A 21367-nucleotide genomic window follows, 5' to 3' on the forward strand; every position below is an offset into this window, starting at 1 on the left:
TGAGCAAAAGGCAGCCACAAAATGGCTTTCACCAAATTGCCTACTAAATCCCTCATGGTATTATGTCTAACTTTTGGAAGAAATTTTGTTTTGTTATTTGAGAGTGGGCCTCATTTGTGTAGTTTGGCAAGAGAACACTGAATAATTTAAAAGAGTTCTCGTCTCTTTCCATGGAAACATGGAGTACTAGAGATTCATTACTATGTTGAAGCCTCGTGTATGGATATACAGGTTCTTCATGTCACGTCTCGAAGCTTACCAAGAGTCATTCTCAGTGTATAAATGTAAGGGTCTTGTCCTTGTCTATGGAAACATTTATAGCGTTTGGTGTTTGTTTCCTAGACATGATCACATGAATAGAGGCTTTCCTCGTCACTTTTTTGTGAGGTGGGGCAGTTATAAGCATCATTAAAATTAAGAGTGAGGCGTAAAAAAGTTAATACAAATCAAATTAGTCAAACCAATTTGTGTAGAAAATGACTCTACTATGAGGTATTAATACCAATTCTCTTTGGATCCGTCCGATTCAGTTGCTTTCTATGAAAAGAAGAGGAAATGTAAATGAAGTGACAAATGGAAAGGAAATGGAAAAGAAAACTTTGAGTCTACTCAAACCTTTCTGGTTCACCCCAAAGTTACCCACTTTTGCAATTGTTCTGAGCAGTGTTTGGATTTCTTTATTCGTTTGGTACCAGTTTGGGCCACACCTAAATTTTTCTAATAGAACCCTTGGATTCTGAAAATCTAGTATCGACAATCCTAGCCCTTTGCCTCTTCTTCTGATGGAAAAGAATTTTTTGAGTTCTAAGCAAGACAAAGGATTCCGAGCCTTTTGTTGATCAGGTTTAATCCCTGTTTATGTTTGGATTAATGATTTTATAATCCTAATTCAATGTTAGATACAGATGATGAATGAAAGGTTCACTAATTTCACCCCAACCATCATGCAAAACCCAAATGTTGCTGTTTAGGCATCCAATATGGGGCCACAATAATAGACCACCCATTGCACCTAAAAATAAGTGGGTCACTTTTATTTTGTGTAAATAAAAGAGATTGATATCCGGACTACCGTATTTGTAACTGTGAGTTCTCTACACACTAGCTTAAAATACAGTGGGGGCCCACATTGTTTGGGTGATCCAAGCCATCCATTTTAAAGGCCCTCACATAGATAGGGTGTCTACAAAAAATCAGATCCATAGGATCATCCCAACCCTACGATTTGTGGAGATAAAATGGATGTCTTTAAACCTTCACAAATTAGTCCATTTTTTGCCTCCACAGTTCGAATGGTTAGGATGATCCTATGGATCTGATTTTTTTTGGACACCCTATCTATGTGAGGGCCTTAAAAATGAATGGTTTGGATCACCCAAATAATGTGGCCCCCACTGTATTTTAAGCTAGTGTGTAGATAACTTATCTACACATATGTGTAGGAACCGTTTTCTCTTTTGCAATAAGCCATTTCGTTGCTAACTTTTTTAAGAGAGAACATCTGCTGCCACTGCTAGGTGGCTGTTCTCTACTTAAAAACTGAAACGAGAAATGCCTTTTGGCAATAATTACCTAACAAATCCTATTTTTATTAGCTTTTAACGGCTATTGCAATACTCAAGATGCTATCAGCATCCAATCTAAAAGTGTAAAACAAAGTGAATAGTGCCATTATTAAAATATGGTAATGCCGATGCTTGAGAGCATCTGGACTGACGAAATCTGAAGCAAGAGCTTTCTGAGAGTGTCTCTTACCATTCTTCTGATCTTCTTCTTGTTTTATTTTTGTTAGTTAATTTGTCTGATCACGCCAACCACACCCCTTTTCTTATTTCTGCCAAAGAGTTTGGTATCTCTTGCTTGTGGGATCTGTGGTTCAGATGCATGCAGACTGAACAGATAAAATAAAGAAGCAGTAACCATATGTGTTTAAATTTTAACAATGTATCAAACCCTACACTAATGCAGCATCAATACAAAACTCATCTTTAAGACATCTCTGTAATTTTCAACATTTCACATACAGATGAAAGAGTAAAATTTCACAGTTATCTCAATACATGGGTAAAAGATTAATCCGACCCGCTATACAACAATGTCTCATATTCATTGGCAAAAGAGGATTTGCATAAGACTGTTCGAGCTTACTGAAAATCTCCGCTGCTTCTGTAATTCTGTTCTTTATTCCTCAATTTTTATTTTTTTTTATTTTTTGTATATTCCAAAAGGCAAGCATGGAAAATGCTCAGTTACAAGGTTAAGTTAAGCTAAAAGATGACAGCGATTTCAACTAATGAAGAGAGCAATTACTAGCCATGCAACAAAGATTTTTCCTTAATGTTCACAACCCACTGAATAAAAATTCCTCCAAAATCTTAGAGGCATCCGTTGACCTACTCTTTGATGCATTACTGAACCCATTCCTTAAAGGGGACTGGACAAAACCTGGTGTAGGCAAAGATGCCTTAGCCGATGAATTTGGAGAGCTCTTGTGCCCACCTGCTGATAAATTAAGAGATTGAAATGGAGAAAGAGTGGACCCGGGAGACCAAAGTGGCCCCCTATTTGAGTTTTGAAGCTTCTCTGATGCATTTTGGTTATTGGTGTCGTCTGATGGTGCTTGGCCAAATGAAAGAAAGAATATTCCTTCAGGTGCCTGTGAAGGTGGTTTTCGTGGTGTCACCTCCGCCACATGCTCCTTTCCTTGCCTGTTAAGGTGGCTTTTCAGAGAATAGGGGGTATATGGATTTGCATCTTTGGATAAGTGGTTGATAGCAGGGTTGGATGCGCTATCTATGTTTAGTTGCTCCCTTGAATTTGTTTTCTCTGGAGGCAACAAGCACTCTGTTTTGTTAACCTTTGATGCCTCTGAATTACCTTCTGTGAGAGCCACCTGAGATCAATATAACCATCTAGAGCTATTACAATTTGATAAAAATAAGAGCCCCGGCTCATTACAAAGTGTCTAAGTGATAGAGGTGAAATGAGAAACAATTAAGCTATGGATAACGGATACTAAAATATCACATATCATAAGTAGTTGTTCAAGACCAGTAGTATCTTCCTAGAAAAATAGTTACCTTGTGTGAAAAGAGACATGCATCTCCTCTGTGGCAAGTGCCTTGGGACACATAATTGTTACAAGGGTACTTAGAGAGCTGATGATCAAAGGGACAGTCCTCCCCTTTCAAGCACGAATGACATGCAAAATACTTGCACGGCTGCAATAAGCAAACACAATAAGAAACATGAAAGAGGCCCATCTTAAGAAAGTAGACTAATAATTAATACAATTGCGTAATTAGGAGTACAAAGAGTGTGGTAGATCGGTTGGCGAAGGATGGCGTGGACAAGATCGAAGTGAAAATCAATGCTCGTAAGCAAAGGGTGGAGATGGTTAGCTTCTTGGGTGGGTTATGTTTTGCAGGGGAAAATGACTTTGTATTACTGCTTAGGGGATGCCCAATCCCTTCTCACCTACTACAATCTCGCTTTTATTGAATAAAATCGTTACGTTATTCCAAAAAAAAAAAAACAGAGTTTGCCCTCAAATTTGTACGCATTGTAATATTTGTCCTAATGAATATCATATCCTAGAACTTATTTTGAGAGACGGAATATCAGAACGCAGAATTGCAGCCCAAAAGAGATGCAGTTTGACTTTTACCATAAACATGGAAAAAGAAAAAATTACAGCTCTTCAAAGGTATCCTCCATCAAAAGAATGGACGTAAGTTCTTGTTCTATTAGTAAATTTTCATCCATACCTAAAACCAATTAAATGTGCAAGTTATTGATCAGGAAATAACAAGGTTACGATTTGGCATGACTGGATCTAAGAGGAATAGTTCCAATGAAGGGGAACGATTGCCAAGTATTGGTCCTAGCATTGTTCTCTATTAATTCTCATGCATGCAGAGATTTGGCTCAATTAGGAGGAATCACACCAAGTCTTCAAACAAAGAAATGCGTGACTGTGAAAGACTGGTCCTAACTATGATTAGAATGGGACAGATATTAATTAACCAACAACAACCAATAAGAGTGTTCTTAGTGAATCTAAGCAACATTCACCAACTTACATTTAAATACAATATGGAAACGAGAAAAAACATTGGTGGATATCAAATTATAATGCAACTAATATCAAATGGGAAAGGAAGACTGAATCAAATGACTATACCTGGGATTTTGTTAAGGGAACAGTGTCATGCGAAAATTTGCACTTGTCGCCCTGAGAAAAACCAAAAAAGATATGACAGCGGAGATAAGAAACAAAAGAAAGAACAAAGAGGATGTTAAGACGTAAGTTTAACCAAGAACTAAGGCAATAACTAACACATTAACCAAGAGTATAATGGGATATCATTAGCTACAGCCATTTTATACATTAACCACTTTGAAGCAAATACAGAACAAACATGTGTTTTATTGCGGCCTATGGAGAGTAACCAACAAAGGTAGATGGATTCTAACAATTTTATATTCTTTTTTTTTAAATGATAGTCAATTGTTAGATAAAATCTAACAATAAAATCTAACAATTTTATCTTTACATGGCCTTTTTTTTTTTAATGGTTCTTTACATGGCCTACTATTGCTCAAAATATAAGAACATAGTGAACAGTAATGTATCACTGGAAATATTAGACTGGTATACCATGAAGATCTATGATATACATCCTAGTCAATCCTTAGTGTGTTCGATCTCTCTACACTGAGGAAGTAGCACAACTCTCTGACGTCTTTCATATGAAAATATTGCGTCAAGATCTCTCACCCTTCTTATTTATTCATCATCACTTCCAGTAACAATGATATCATCAACATACACTAAGATGAAAGCATGGTTTTAAATTTCGTCCGAAATCTGAAATTGATTTCGGTTGGGACCGAAACCGAAATTTTGCGAAATCTGAAATTTCGGGTTTCCCAAACTTAGGAAATGTCTTATTGACCCTAGTTTACCTTATTCTCTATTTTTCCCTCATGCAATAAAGTTCGCAAAAGGGAAAGTCAAGCCAAGCAAGCAGGATCAGTGTAGAATTTGCTCTCACTCTAATGACAAAGCCTATGTTAGGGCCCCGCGGCCTGCCACGATATTCATTCTAAGAATATGCCATGAAAACCTTTTTTTTTTGGTAGGTAAGCTGGATTGAACCTCTTACGTCAATATTGGAGAACAAAGACAACCAACTGAGCTAGAGGCTCAACCCTTCCATGAAAACTTCACAGTAGTAGAAGGGGATTTTTGATACAAAGAAATTAAACCAAGACATCGACAATGGAATACCTGATGTCGGGATACATTACACGAAAGCTATAATTATTGAACATGGAAAATTTCCATCAAGAATAAAAAGCATGTCCATTTTGACAAACCAAGAGATTGTGAAGCATAGTCCATATAGAAGTTAACACTATTCAACAGGAGAAAACTTCTCTCAAGAATAAAAGTATGACTACTTTGACAGAATGACAGACTGAGACACAGTATTACCTGTTGGCATCTACCATTCAGATAATACTTGCAATAGTTCACAGCTTTTGGTTTTGAAATCGGTTGTAATCTCAACCTCTTAACTCCTTGCTCTTTGTTCATTTTTGCTCGTTTCCGTTTCTTTGCCACCTGTGAAATCAAAACGCACTGAACAAAATTAGCATAAATCTTCAAATACAAAGAAAGTGCTTATCAATAAGGGGGGCAACGACATTAGGCGTCATTTCTATAATGCTTAGAGCAATAAGTGATGGAAAAATTTAAATTTTGGTTTTGGTTTTGGTTTTGGTTTCGATCACCATGAAAATGGAAACCTTTTGGTTTCATTTGGAAATTTTGGTTTAAATCATGTAAAATAACGGAAACATATAGAAGCATATGCAAATAATAGAATTTGTGGATGAAACTTTAGGAAATGCAAGAATAAGCACAAATACACACTTAGAAACTATCACATAAGCAAGATAACTATCCATAATGGTTTTAAACATTGAACACCAAGTGACAGGCACTGTTGCGCATGTCCGATAATTTAGTACATACTACATACCAATTTTTGCATGCAATTTATATAAATATTTATACATAATACATGCACCACATTTCGCATGCAATTCATATAATTATAATTATGTAACACATAAGATATAATATACCACTGATACACTTACGATTTCAGTTTATGCATTTCGGTCGTTTTGGTTTCGGTGGAGATGGAAATGAAAACGTCTTGGTCGTTTCGTGTCGGTTTCAGTGTAAATTTAAAATTACGAGTGATGGGGACAATCCTTCACTAGAATCAAGAGGGACTTTGAATAGGAAGATGGTACCCATCAAGAGGGTTAAAAGAGTCTTTTATTTAACCGTAAAGAGTTATTTGAGTCAATTTAAGTTATAGGGGGTACTATGGACTTTTTGTTATAAAATCACTTAAGTTACTGAAGTAACTAGCTCATAAAAAGTGGGTCCCATCAAGTATTTCAAAAAATTTAAGCGATTAAAAGTCCATGTTATTAAAGAGTAAGTTATAGTCTACCAAGATTTCTAGTTGGTCTCAGAACAAGGTTCTGGTTCTATACATGTAAGGTCATTGGCCCCTTTTTTGCATGTTACGGTGAAAACATTTTATAGATTGTGTAGCCCTTACAATCATTGGAGGGAGATGCTTTAAGCCCCTCGTCTCGGTGTGATGCCTTGATAGCCTAGGTGTGACTCCTAGGAAGCCCAGAGTGATTCTAGGTAATATTCTCTACGTGCTCTTTTGAATTATTTCCCCGTTACAATTATTCCCCGAGAAACAGTCCCCTACACCCCTTGATGGAGGCCACCCTAAGGTCCAAATTTTAAGTTTAGGTGCCAATAACAAGTTAAGGGGTAGCATTAAAAGTGCTTTTAGGGTGTCCGTACCAAATTTACTTCCCAAGAAACAGTCCCCTACACCCCTTGATGGAGACCACCCTAAGGTCCAAAATTTAAGTTTAGGTGCCAATAACAAATTAAGGGGTAGCATTAAAAGTGCTTTTAGGGCGTCCTTACCAAATTTACTAAATATAGTAAGATCATATTTCCTTTTTTGAATGGCTAGTAAGTTCATGTTTACTAAATATAGTAAATTGGAAGTTCGGGTTTACCAAATATAGCAAGTTTGGGTTTACTAAAAATAGTAAGTTTGCGATTACTAAATATAGGTGTTTATCAAAATCAGCCCACGTGTGTTCATGGCTCCACTATCTATTTGGTTGTGATTGGGAGTTCTCATTTGTACCAATTGTTTTTTTTTTTAAGTTACGTTAGAATTAGTTGTTGGGGTCTTATTAGAATTTGTAGATTATAACCATTTCAAAAAAAAATAAAATTGTAGATTATATGTAGTCAATTCTTGTTAGAAGTAGAAGTTCAATTCAAAATAGAAGTTCAAATCTTATTAGAAGTAGGCATGTTATTTTGTCTATAAATGTAAGGCCTTTGGTCACTTTTTGAGTAGAAAGATTGCAATTTGGTTCCAAGCTTGGATGAACCCTTACTCAAGAGAAGTCTCTCTCTCTCTCTCTCTCTCTCTCTCTCTCTCTCTCTCTCTCTCTCTCTCTCTCTCTCTCTCCAGATTTTTTTTCATTACTAAAAACCCACCCACGGGCAAATGGTTGCGAGCCCCTTTCCCCACCCGAAACCCCACCTCCTCTCCTAACCCCTTTCCCGTAAGCACCCCCTTCCTAAACCCCCCCTGCCGCAATCCATCTCCCAACCAACCTCCACCTAACTCCCTTCTTCACACCCTTTCATCTATCCAACAACATATTTTTTCCTTTCCACATCCCCCTTTCCACAGCCCTTTCCCTTTACATGTTCTTCACAATCCAAACCAACTCACGATCTCTTCTCTTACAGAACTACAAAAGATAAAAACCATCTAACCACTCAAGAACCAATCTTTATCTTCCCCAATATAACCAATATTTAACGATCTTTATCCTTTCTTTGCATTCTTATTCTTTATCAAATGTTTAACTTTCTTGAGCCTTTCTTTAAATCTTTTTCAAGAATTCAAGAAACTTGTTCAAGAACCTTTAACAACCATTCCTGCATTAACTTGGTATTAGAGCTGCATGTATAATGATCATTCCATACCTAGTTTACCTACGCAGTCAACCACTTCCTTGGCATCACCCTTCTCTCCCAGCCTATTTCCCTCTCTTGACTTAGCTGACAGCAAGCTCAAACCCTTTTTTTTCTTGAAATTTATTTGCTCACAAATTCAAGAAAAAATCTTGATATTATTTTCCTCAGTCCTAAAACAAACCCTGCATCCAGTTCCCGTGTTCGCAACCCAAATCAAACCATAATCCCTATTCCAACGACTACAAACAATCCTGCAACAAATAAGAAAGAAAACACATCAATCCCCTTTCTTGATCACCCCGAAAATTTCAGAACAGTCCTAAATGACTAAATTAGACCTGCAGTCTTTAATCCTCAATCAAATCTATCATATCTATCACTCATCCCATAGGCCACCATCAATTGAGTTCTCATTATAACCTGTCCTTTTGACATCCCTGCAATCTTTTACTACAGCCCCATCTCATTGTCATCACAGTCCCCTAAAACCAGTCCCAACAGTCCATCCTATTAATTCCAAAATCATCCTTATCAATTTCCTAGCCCTCTGGAAACTAATCCCATATCCCTTGATCCTATACCCTTTGTTAGACCCCCAAACCTTAACCTCTACCCCTTTATCTCCACGTTGTGATTAAATTCAGCAGACTTGAGCTATCTTCCCTAATCAGTCCTGCATCAGTTTTGACATCTGAGCTACAATATCTACTTTTACTCCTTTTTGGTCCCGCATCAGTAAGTTAAATTTAATGATGAGTCTGACAACATATATTGAATGTCATTCCAGCTATGTAACACTGGCACTTCATTTTCTCAAAAATCTTCTTGTCCAACAAGTGTGTGAGACACATTTCACATTTGACACGGTTATTAGGAAAAACCTTAGTTTATCCGTTTTCCCTTTTTTTCATCTTATAAATATTTATATAGTTTAATGCATTTTCTTTTTGAAACATGTGGTCCACTGTCTTCTTCTAGGGTTCCTGTGTAACACCACGTATTTGTCTGGCACCAACACGCATATCATTGGCTAATTTACATGGCAGGCAGCAATACATAATCACGACTTTCATAAAAAAAAAAAAACAAATGCAATACCTTTTTCTTGGCTTTTCTTTCCTCTGTTAAAGGGGGCCGTTTTCTCTTCTCATGAACGTCAACATCCTGAAATATACGGCCAATGCAGAACCACATTAGTCCAATGAAAAATTGATACAATTATAGATATGTAGAGACATGTCAGCAAATCTTCTAGGGTTCCTGAGAGACACCACATATTGTTTGGCACCAACACGCATATCATTGGCTAATTTACATGGCAGGCAGCAATACATAGTCACGACTTTCATAAAAAAACAAATGACATGCCTTTTTCTTGGCTTTTCTTTCCTCTGTTAAAGGGGACCGTCTCCTCTTCTCACGAACTTCAACATCCTGAAATATACGGACAATGCAGAACCACATTAGTCCAATGACAAGAAAATCACTGTGTCATATAATGCTGAGTAATGAATGAAGAATGAGTAATTATGATTAGAACAAGAACCAGCATATTCCTCTAAGCACATCATTTGAAACTTTCAAAGGAAAACAAGGTATGTGCATACTGATGTATTCATGTATGTGTGTTTATGTACATAATGAATAAATTTACGAGTATGACCAACCAAAAAAAGAATAAATGTATACCAATGAAGTACTTAAAGACGAGCTTAGAAAGGAGCTCCCAAGAGGACTGGGTGAGGACTTGGCCAAACAAGCCAATTAAAAAACTCGCGTGGGTGAACCCACCAAGGGCATTTATATTTGTGCTTGGTTACAGCCAAAGACGAGTCAGCTCAGCTGAGTTGAGTGAACAAGCCAATTTTTTAACATTGTGTATATGCCAATAAAGTAAGTGTGACAATTACAGAAAAACATGTTTAGAGTAATACCAGTTCCATTAGAAATTATGTTTTATATATCGTGCCCAAATATATATAAATCAACACTTTTCCCTAAACCATCTCCTGCAATGCAAGATGAAGATTACAAAACAAGAGAATCCCTTTACAACAGAACTTAATATTCGTAATATAAAGCCCAAAGATCTGAAATTTGTAAGACCAGCAGGTTCAGTGAAATAGTATCTGCAAGACAGTGCAGAGTTCTGTCTAACCACTAATGCGTTGCTCTGTTGGACTGAAGAACATGTTAAGAACGTCATAGCCATTAAATGGAACAACGGTTAGACTGCCATTCATTGGTGCCTTCCTATATCTTTCATTTTTTTATTTTTTTTTGCACTTCTCTCAAAGGTAACTTAGGTCCCAGATGCATGGATGAGGTAACCAAGCGGCTGAATGTCTTGCTACTGATGGGAAGACATGGCGGAATTGTTTTGATTTGATCAATAAAATTCTGAATATCAAATTCTCTTTTCTTTTTCTTTTTTTGAATGGTTTATTGGTTTTGAATATCAAATTCTTCACAAATAAATACAAGATTTGTCTATATATTCTTTGAGCAGTTTTGTTCTCTTGTTTCTCTGTTTCATTTGTTCTCTTGTTTCTCTGTTTCATTAGTTTTGTTCTCTTGTTTCCCTGTTTCATTTGTTCTCTAGTTTATCTGTTTCATTTGGAACTAATTGGTCATTCATCTCAACTAAATATCCCTTTTAACAACTTCTGAGACAAAGATATGATCTGTTTAAGTCTCCCAAAAGAGAAATTTGAGTTAAATTGACACTCTGACTAGAAGTTGAGCCCCTTTGAATCAAACAGCTTCCTTGCTTCACTATGATGCATGTTCGCAACAAATCTCACAAAGGAATTGAAAATCACACATATAAAACACATCAAGATCAAATTTCCCTCGTGAGAAGAGTTTTTATTAAATTGGTGGGGACGTACACTTCTAGAGTTCTAGCTCTAAAGGCTGTTAATTATATTTCTTGAAGGTAAATATCTCTGATTATCTATCAAGAAGCCCTTATTTAAATGTAAATATCTTTTAAGGATTTTCACAACAGGTATGAGTTAGACAAGGGAACTGGAGCCACTTTCATAGCACTAATTACAATGGTGAAAGGAGCTATGAATATTGGGGAATTTCGGCCAATCAGTCTGGTGCGGTGCCTATACAAGCTTGGAGAAAGTCCTACCAAGTATAATCTTCGGTAACCAGTCGGCCTTTGTAGGAGGGCGTCAGATCTTGGATTGCGCTGTGAATGCGAATGAGGTGGTGGACTTCTATCTAAAGAAAGGGGGAAACGGAAATATCTGCCAATTAGACATGAAGAAGGCTTGTGATCGGATTGAATTGGAGTATTGGACTATTTAGACTATCTTTTGCAAAGGATGGGCTTTGGTAGGAGATGGCGATGATGGATTCAGAGATGTGTAACATTGGTATGGTTTGGCGAGCCTATTGGGATGATCGGTTGATGATTTTCCTACTTCTTAACTTGGATTCCCACTGGGAGGAGGCGGAACCACTAAGAATCAGTGGGCCCATATCATAGACCGGGTGGAAAAGAGATTGGACACATGGAAGCGAAATTTGGTCTCATTGGGAGGTAGGATAACGCTAATTAAGGCAGTGCTCGCAAACATCCCCATCTACCAATTATCGATATTCAAATGTCTCACGAGTGTGATTAATCAACAGATGCAAAGAAAATACCTCTAGGGAGAGGGGGGAGATGACGATAAGTGGAAAATGCACTTGGTATATTGGGAGGAGGTGTGTGAGGCAATCAAGGCTGGTGGGTTGGCGATCAAAAGATTAGAGGTGAACAAGGCACTCTTAGGGAAGTGGCTTGGGAGGTTTGGAGAAGAGAGTCATCATCTATGGGTAAAGGTTAACGAAGAAAAGTATGGGGCACTTCTAGGGAGATGGCTATCAGATGACAGGTATAGACAGAGAGGAATGACAGTTTGGAGGGGCATAATTAAGCAAAAAAGCAAGTTCGAAGAGGATGTAAGGTTTAGAATTTACACGGGGAAAGGATCAAGTTTTGGGAAGATAGGTGGTGTGGAGGGACCGCTTTAAAGGAAATTTTCCCAGATTTATTCTTATTCGCATTGGTGGTGAATCAGAAGGCTTGGGTGAAGGGTTGCTTCGAGCGAGGGGAAGATGACATCATGAAAAATCAATTTCAGGAGAAATTTCTTCAATAGGGAGATGGCGAGGGTAGCAAGATAATTGGAACTGCTAGCATCCTGTTACATTAAGAAGTCTGGTATGGATAAAAGGATTTGGATCAAGTGCTCTTCCAGGTCTTTCAGCATTAAGTCATTTTACAGCCTTACAACCCTGCAGTTTCGCCAGTGGCTAGAGTGTGGAGCATTCTGACTGACCCCTACTAGGGTATGTGCCTTTGCATGGACGGAAGTTCTAGATAAAATTCTCACAGTGGACCATCTCCGAGACCGAAATATGTGGATTGTTGATCATTTCACGTTGTGCCTGGAGGCGGGTGAGACAGTAGATCACATGTTTCTGCATTGTAAGACAGCCAGATACATGTGGGGAAAAAATCTTAAGCAGATTTGGCATATCATGGGTGTTCCGCTTCAATCTTGCAGAGCTCTTGGAAAGCTGGTCTAATGCTCCATGGCGAGGTCGAGGTAAAATGTTATGGAAGATAACATTACTGACCATCATTTAGGTGCTATGGAAGGAGAGGAATGCTAGGGTGTTTAAGGGATTAGCGAAGACCCCATTATCTCTATGTTAAGGTGATAGCCTTGGTCATTTCTTGAGTTAGGACTCTACCCAGCTTCCAGTTTGTTTCAGCATGGCTTATGGCACGGATGATCTGAGATATGCAATGGTAGGCCGACCATTGTTCAAGTTGAATTTCAATGGCTCCAGTCTAGGGAACCCAGGGCCTGCTGGAGTCGATGGTCTTTTGCATGATCATGACGTTACGACGATATGGCCATTCTCGGGGCCCATAGGGACTACAAACAAAAATGAGGAGGAGATCAGAGCTGTGCATCAAGGAATCAGGTTGATTGAGCCGAGCACGCTAGATAAGGTGGAAGTGGAAGGTGATTCCCTAAATGTGATAAAATGGTTGAAGGGCAGTCTCTGTCACCCTTGGCGTTTTGCGCACTGGGTTGATGAGATTTTAGATCGAGTGGCAGGATCCTCTATCTCCTATCATCACATGAGGTCAGCTAATAGTGAAGCCGATAGGCTAGCCGGGAAGGGAGCTTCTAGGCATCATTGGAAGTCTTCGATTTCCTTCCTCCTTGAGGGGTTTTGGTTTGGCTTTTTGGTACTTTTTCTTTGTTGAATTCCTTGTATTTGTTCAGCTTGTTGATGGGTGCTATCTGGAGATCAAGAAAAGGGCATGTATCTGGAGATCAAGATAGGTAGCCCATCTTTGACCGTTGGATCGTCTATTAGGAAGGAATGGTGGCACCAGTCATTTGTTTCAATGAAGGAGCACGCCTTCTTCTTCTTTTTTAAGGTCTATATAAAAGAGCATGCCTTCTAACATCCACTTTTTTTGCTTATAATTAGAAAGTAATCCCCCTTGTTGTAAATAATAAATCAATGGTTAACGCTAGTCATTTGTTTCAATCTTGCAAACTGAAATTGTGTCAACTGCGGCACTTCCATCTTCAAGAAAGTCATAAAGAGACGAAATGATCTTTCGTTCTATGACATTGACAAGTGATTTCATGGCCAAGGCCATCAGCGATGAAACTTACCCATCTTCCCCTATGAATTTGACTGCTTTGAACAACGGAAGAGTCCCAAAAAGCCAAAACTACCCCGACTAGACCTATAGAAGCGATGATGGCCGCCCTTGATAGAGTGGACCCATCAAGAGATATAGACTCGGACTTTGTTTCCATAAGAAAAACAGTGTCCACATTATTTGACCGCCAATCTCTAAGTAGGGCCCCTTAGGCCTCTGGCATTCCACTATAAGATTTTCATAGAAAAAATAAGTGATTTTCAACCTTCCTCTGCTCTTCATCTTAACCTTAGTCTTAAGCTCATAATAAATATTCGTGACCAAATTGAATAATTCCTGGTGGCCCTTTTTAAAAGACATGGATGCCTTTTTTGAAGACAATTAAAGATAGCGTGCACTCAGTATCAGATGTAACAACACACCAAGCTCGTAAGCCCAATCACCCACAATCTTTGCATCAAGAGATTTGATTTAAAAATCTTATGAGGTCACTTAGGTTAAGCCATCGAGAAAGAGGAATGCGAAGGGGACAAAGATTCACGCAACAAATCATCACATACCCCATTAGGCGCATAAAGATAGCATGGTGGCTTTGCTCCTCCCACCGGATACCCAAATCTAAGTCACAAGTTCAATGGAACAAGAAAGAGTTATTTCTAGAGAGGGTGCTGTTAGGGCCAACGTGTTAAATTTCGGTTTTCGTCACCACGGAAACGGAAACGTTTCAGTTTCAGTTGGAAATTTCGATGGAAATCGTGTAAAATCAAGCAAACATATGCAAATGATAAAATTTAAGGACAAAACTTTAGGAAATTTAAAGACGAAACTTCAATAAATACTAGAATAAGCACAAATACACATTTAGAAACCATCACACAAGCAAGACAACCATCCATAATGGTTTGAAACATCGAAAACCTACTGACATCTACATGTCTGATAATTTAGGGCACGTCTGGCTACCATGACTTTTTCATGATAAATCGGCGCCTCCAAGTGGTGAGAGAGGGGTTGGGCGGGTGCGGCAGCTAAAAATCAGGAAACAAAATACAAGAAACTAGTGTCTCCAAGTGGTGAGAGGTGGTTAAAATTCAAGAAACAAAAAACTCTACTCAAAATCCGATTGGAATTTTTCCTGACTTTTAGCCACTTCGCACCCTCATCTCAATTGGCCCTCTCAAATCTCTTTCCTTCTCCCACCAGCCCTACCCCTCTCTCAACACTTGGAGACACCGATTTATCATGAAAAAAAAAAAATCTTGGCTGCCAGACGCACCCTTAGTGTATACCAAATTCACATGTCATTCATATAAATATTTATTTTTTATTAAATATTCAAGAATTAATATAAATATTTATGCATAATACATGCACCGCATTTTGCATAAAATTCATGTAAATATAATTTTGTAATACATACTAATAAAGTAGGGGTAAGGCTGCGTACATCTAGCCCTCCCCAGACCCCGCAATGGTGGGAGCCTCGTGCACAGGGCCGCCCTTTATACTAATATAGTATACCACTATCACACTTACGATTTTGGTTAATACATGTCGGTCGTTTCGGTTTCGGTTTCCATGGGGATGGAAATTTAAACATTTCAGTTGTTTCGTGCCAATTTCGGTGGAAATTTAAAACCATGGTTAGGGCAGGGGCAGCACTGATAATTGGACAAGATCAAGTCCATGAGACAAGGATGTTTTGGTCAGTTTTCCTCGTTCCGTTAGTTTTTCCGCTTCTTAATATTGTTTTAATTATCAATTTAAAAATAGAAGTTAGGTGATTCCTAGCACATTACTAACAAGAATCAATGAATTGACATGATTCCTTGATTTTGAAAAGAAAACTAATATGGTTAATGCAAACCACATCTCTTCCTAAAGTAAGCACCGAGCAATACACCCACGTAAATCTCAAATGGAAAAGACAAATAAAAGATTAAGTGACAAAGAAAACAAAAACTTCAAGAAATATGAATGACCACAACAAACTGCAATTCTACCGAGAACTCACACATCATATCATGAAGGACATTTATCTGGTAGACAAAACAAAGCCAATAATGAGAAAGACTAAATATTTTTAGTACACATTCAATAACAATCTAAGAAATGTTACCATTAAAAAAACAATCCTAGAAATGTACAGAGAAAGCTTGAATTTAGAAAATTCCAGGTCAGTAGATAATTGTGCATACTGCATGTAACATAGTGATGAAGATCAAGTGGTCAAAAGAAAAGGAATAAAACATCAAGATACTCATCATCATACCTTTACTGTGGATACCGTTCCTTGATCTTGACTCATGATTTTCTCTGAAGCCTCTCCAGGCAATCGTAAACTGCTTGGATTAACCACTAGGCCCTCCCCATCCTTCCCATTACATCCCATTTTCACTTGTCCTGGTTTCATCAAGCTTTCATCCCCATATGGATATTTTATCATTTTGTTCTTTCCATAAATCTGCGTTGTAGATTCTTCGCCATTCCCCTCACTTCTCCATGAGTTAGAATTCCCTGATATGTAATATTTTGTAGAATCCGAAGAGCCTGAAAGACAGCAAATGGAAGCCAAATCTTTTTCATCTATTCCTATTTGCCCCTTACATGTATGAGAAAAATCTCCTTTTTCAGTGAAATCATCAGAAATCTGCTCTTCTACATCCCTATCCTCAGAAGCTACAACATCTTCAAGAGTTGAATCAAATGATTGGTTAGAAACTCCCAAATCATCAGAAATTTCTCCATCTTCGAGCTCTGTACCAGCGATCAAACTCGCAGAATCATTTCTCTGGAAAACAATAACTTCACCGTTGTTCCTTACCATAGAAGAATCAGTAATTGTATCCAAAGAAATTAATTTCTCCAAAGCTTGTCCTTCTTGACGCATTTCATGTCCTAATTCTTCCATAACAGCCTGTCCTGAACAAACCATTTTATCCTGGCTATCAACCGAATCGCAGTTTTCAGTAACCGTGGATTTGTTACTACCCTGATTAACGAATTCAATCTTCCTATTGTCTTGCATTTCTTGAACTAATTCTTCCATGGTAATCCATTCCGTACCAAAACAATCTTCTTGGGTATTATTTATTAATTCGGAGACTTCCTCTGCAAACTGGTCATTTTGTACCGATGCAATCGAGGATTTCAGACCGTTGCAATGATCGAAGAATTGATTGTGGCATTCTTGTCGCTTTCCATTCCCTAACATACTCATTTGGTTTTCGATATCAACAGCCTCAATCACTGGATCTTTCTCCCTTGATAGAGTATCTAAAGCAATAATTTCACTACCGTGGACGGATTCATCCCGCTCCTCAGAACACGATACATTCCCTAATAAGTCACCCACATGAATTCCTCCATCATGAAAAATTTCACTTTTGGTAGCTACCATTTTAGGGGTTTTAGGATTTCCATCAGCTATTGAGCCTTTCTCTATTGAAGAGTCATCAAATTCAAGATTACCACTGGAATCAATGTGTTGGGCACGCTCCTCACAACACAGTACATTCCCTAATAAGTCTCCAACATGAATCCCTCCATGAAAAATTTCATTTTGGTTATCTACCATTTTAGGGTTTTTAGGGTTTTCATCAGCTACTGGTCCTTTCTCTATAGAAGAGTCATCAAATTCAAGATTACCACGGGAATCAACGTGTTGAGCATGGTCCTCAGAACGCAATACATTCCTTAAGTCTCCACCATGAATCCCTCCATCACAAAAAATTTCATTTTGAGCATCTACCATTTTAGGGTTTTTAGGGTTTCCATCAGCTATTGAGCTTTTCTCTTTTAAACAGTCATCAAATTCAAGATTACCATGGGACTCAACGTGTTTGGCATGCTCCCCATAACGAGATACATTCCCTAATAAGTCTCCAACATGAATCCCTCCATCATGAAAAATCTCATTTTGGGTATCAACCAATTTAGGGTTTTTAGGGTCTCCATCAGCTATTGGGCGGCCTTTCTCTATTAAAAAGTCGTCAAATTCAAGATTACCGTGGGGATTAACGTGTTCGGCATGATCCTCACAACGCTCTACGTGCCTTGATTCTTCTACAAGAAACTCTCCATCAGAAAAACCCCCATTTTGAGTACCGATTAGATTAGGGTTTACTTCCGTAACCAGTTTTTTCTTCGGAGAATTAGAAGATTCAAGACAAGTAAGATCCACAGAGAGTGGTAATGGGTTGGGACTGTTACCTGGAGAAGCAAAAACGGAGAGGAATCGAACGAGAGAATCGAAAGTTGCGCTCTTGAGAGGGGATCTGCGAGGAGGGAAAAAAGGAAGAGGGAGAGGGATATGAGAGGTTTCTCGCATCGATGGATTTTGGGTTTGGGTAGTCCTTGTTTGTTCTAGGCGATTCTCCATCTACATATCTCCCTTCTTCTTCTTCTACTCTACGACTGGAAGAATGGATATTTAGATCGGTCGATTGAGAAACGGGCGCGAACTGGTTTCCTAATTAACTCGTTTTACCCATTCGGAAATGATATCAGCACACCCATGTTTTGGTAATTGCACTAACTCATATAGTCTTTTATAATTTAAACTGATGTCAGAGGTTAGGGAAGTGATATATCCGCCCCTTTTGATCACCAGGAACACCCCGTCAGTGCATCATTGACTAAAGAGGGGCTGTTGTACTTTTCTCGGAAGAATTCAATGCCCCTTATTGCCACAAACACTGACAGGGGTGTTCCTGGTGATCAAAAGGGGCGGTTGGTTATTATAGTTCCCAAAAAACTCTCACAAGTAGGGGTGCGAGGGTTTAGCTCATCCCCATTTTGGCTTGGGTTGGGTTGGCATTTCCTCTGGTGTGGGTTAGGAAAAGCCAGCCCAATTTAATTTCGGGTTGGGTTACGGATTGGGGCCAGAGGAACCCGACCTCTGTCCTCTAAGGCTATTGTTGTGTGGGGTGGCTCGGAGAGTAGTGGAATAAGAGGTCAAAAGAGAGGAGACAAGCATTTGATTTGGCTTGAATTACCTTGGAGAACAGCATATTGAGAGAGAGAGAGAGAGAGAGACCATCACTCCCAAGAAAAGGGGAATGATATCTACACTGTCGTGTTTTCTAATATGATGCGTGAACCATCTTGTTGTTTGGTATTTAAAGGGCTTGTAAGATCTTTTTGATAATTGTAGTATCCTTCTAAGAGCCATGTAGGTACTTATAAAAGCATTGCAGTGTTGATATCATTTCCCACTAGAAAACTCTTCCAAAATTCCTTGCTTTGGGAAGAATTTAGTTTCCAAAATTTCTTGGTTTTTCTTCTATTTTTCTGTTTAGCCCTAGGTGAACCTGAACCCAACCCAACTCAACCCGACCTGATTTTCAGGTTAGATGGGTTGGATTAGTGTTGAGAGATTTAGAGGCCAGTTGGGTTAGGGTTGACCGTCCTCAACCTGTGGCTTGGGTCGGGTTGGGTCAGGTTAGGGTTGAGGGAATGCTATGTCGGGTTGGGTTAGGGTTGGACTCAACCCAACCCGAGTCGCACCCCTCGTCACAAGTCAAAGGCCAATTTAGAAAGAAAATACAGGTTGAGGTTGTGTAATTATTAAAACATGGTAACGCCAATAATGAAATGGTTTATGAGCTCAAGCTCATATAGCTTATTTGAGCTAGAGCTCGTAAATAAGGTGGGTATATATGTTGTTTTGGTTGTGTTAGATACTGATTTTATAGAACTTAACATAGATAGGGTGTCCCTAAAAAATCATGTCCATAGGATCATTCTAAGCGTTGATTTGTAGAGGTTTAAAATGGACAGTTAGAAATTGGGTCCATTTTGTGCCTCTACAAATCGAATGGTTAGGATGATCGTATGGAGATGATTTCTTAGGAACACCCTATCTATGTTAGGATCTATGGAATGAATAGGTTGGATGAGTGAAACAACATGGGAGATGGCATATTTATAGTGGCTAGCTCATATAAGCTATTTGAGCTTGAGCTCAGAAACCACGCCCCCAATGCCAAAATCAGTAGCCTATCCATTTTGGGCATGACTCTATATGTCGGCGTGATCGCAAAGTCGATTGGACATTGTGTTATCATGTACAATGGTATAGCTTCTGGATTAACCTCAAAATTGTTAGGGTTCAACCCCATTTTTTCTGCAATCGTTTGTGTTTGCTTCATCCAGTTAGAAAAAACAACTCGAATCTATTTTGGGTTGGGTTAGGATTCAAGAATTAGCAACCCGATCCATCACATTTATCAGTTTCTTTTACTTATTTTTTTCTCAAAACCCCACTAAATAGGGGTACAACTCGGGTTAGGTTCAACCAAAAAAAAAATCAGGTCGGATCGTGTTGAGTTCGGGTCGGGTTCGGGTTTGGGTTGAGTTTTCCCAACCCAAAGTTGAGTTCAGGTTGAGGGTTTAGGCAACCCGACCCGAGGGAAACCCGGCATTTTTTTTTCAAATTTTTTTTTTTGTAAGCTTAAAAACACAAACTGGGTCGGGTTGAACTCGGGTCAAGTCGGGGTCAGGTTGGAAAAAAGGTGTTTCTTGGTTCGGGTTTGGTTGAAACTCCTCAGGTTGGAAATCAAGCCGGGCTCAGGTTGAAAAATGAAAAAAAGGGTTCCTCAGGTTGGGCCCAACCCGACCGAAGCTATACCCTACGCAATGAACTCTAAGACTTAAATTTTGAAATAGGAAAAGATTTTGGTAGCTATTTTGGAACATTCTTCCAAAACGAAGACGAAAGTGCGATGGAAAGGATATCAGCACAACCATATTTAGATATTTTCACAACCATATATTGTCTTCGTATTTAAAGAGTTGTCAAATGGTCACCCCAGAGGGAATTTACTGAATGCTGGTGCCACATACCAGTGCGCGATGCAGAGGATCCCAAAAAGCTCATGAGGAGATCAAAGAAGATTACATTTCCCAAAAAGTTCTCACGAACCAATTAAAGAAGAAAATACAGGTGGGTTTGTGCAGATATCAAAAATATGGTTGTGCTGATAATATTTCCCAAGTGGAATTTTTGTGGTGCTTTTTGTATTTTTTGGAGTTTCGAGCTCACTTATCTGTCTTATTGCGCATGTGCCACACGGCCACACCCATGGTTTCAAATTTCGGTTTCGGAATGCGTTTCGATCCTCATCGAAACCGAAATTTTGAAATGTACGCCAAATCCGACGAAATCAATTAAAATAGTATTTTATATCGTACAAAATTTCGGCCGGAATTTCAGGAAAATATTATTTAATTAATAAAATTGAGATTTTTAGGCAGAATTTCCTTGAATTTCGGACGAAATTTGGAAAAAAAAACAAATTTCAACCGAATCTTCGGCCTAAAAAATGCACTGTTTCAAGTGTACCCCGATTTCGGCCGTAATTTAAAACCATGATCACACCATATGATTTCCTTCTTCTTTTTTTCCGAACGAAATTATGTTTTGAGGTCTTAGGATCCTTTTGCTTCATGTACGGGGCTCTAAAAACAAATTCTGTCATATTAGAAAAACACGGCATGTGGGTAGTGCTTGCAAACTAATACAAATTTCGGGTAGTTTTGGACCTCACCTCAAA

The 21367-nt window shown here is 38.6% G+C and overlaps 1 protein-coding gene across 1 annotated transcript; it reads right to left on the reverse strand.

Annotated features, from left to right (window-relative positions):
- Positions 1-1963: 1963 nt before the first annotated feature.
- EMB1789 (CCCH-type zinc finger family protein) lies at positions 1964-18272 on the reverse strand. The gene is made up of 7 exons (XM_077354480.1): positions 16084-18272; positions 9485-9550; positions 9215-9280; positions 5501-5629; positions 4184-4234; positions 3081-3221; positions 1964-2893 (listed from the first exon to the last, which is right to left on the reverse strand). The coding sequence occupies exons 1-7, from the start codon at positions 18190-18192 to the stop codon at positions 2342-2344; spliced, it is 3114 nt and encodes a 1037-aa protein (XP_077210595.1). The 5' UTR covers positions 18193-18272; the 3' UTR covers positions 1964-2341.
- Positions 18273-21367: the final 3095 nt, after the last annotated feature.

This window comes from Tasmannia lanceolata, unplaced genomic scaffold, assembly GCF_043159265.1.
Source record: "Tasmannia lanceolata isolate RefF3 unplaced genomic scaffold, GAP_Taslan_0.1 ptg000015l, whole genome shotgun sequence".
NCBI lineage: Eukaryota > Viridiplantae > Streptophyta > Magnoliopsida > Canellales > Winteraceae > Tasmannia > Tasmannia lanceolata.

Excerpts from the sequence above, each read along its gene's own strand:
- EMB1789 (XM_077354480.1), bottom strand. The coding sequence starts at position 18,192 with ATGGAGAATCGCCTAGAACAAACAAGGACTACCCAAACCCAAAATCCA. Across the intron at positions 9,281-9,484 it reads AAAGAAAAGCCAAGAAAAAG|GATGTTGACGTTCATGAGAA; the intron begins GCATGTCATTTG and ends CGTATATTTCAG. Across the intron at positions 5,630-9,214 it reads AAAGAAAAGCCAAGAAAAAG|GTGGCAAAGAAACGGAAACG; the intron begins GTATTGCATTTG and ends TTGATTTCACAG.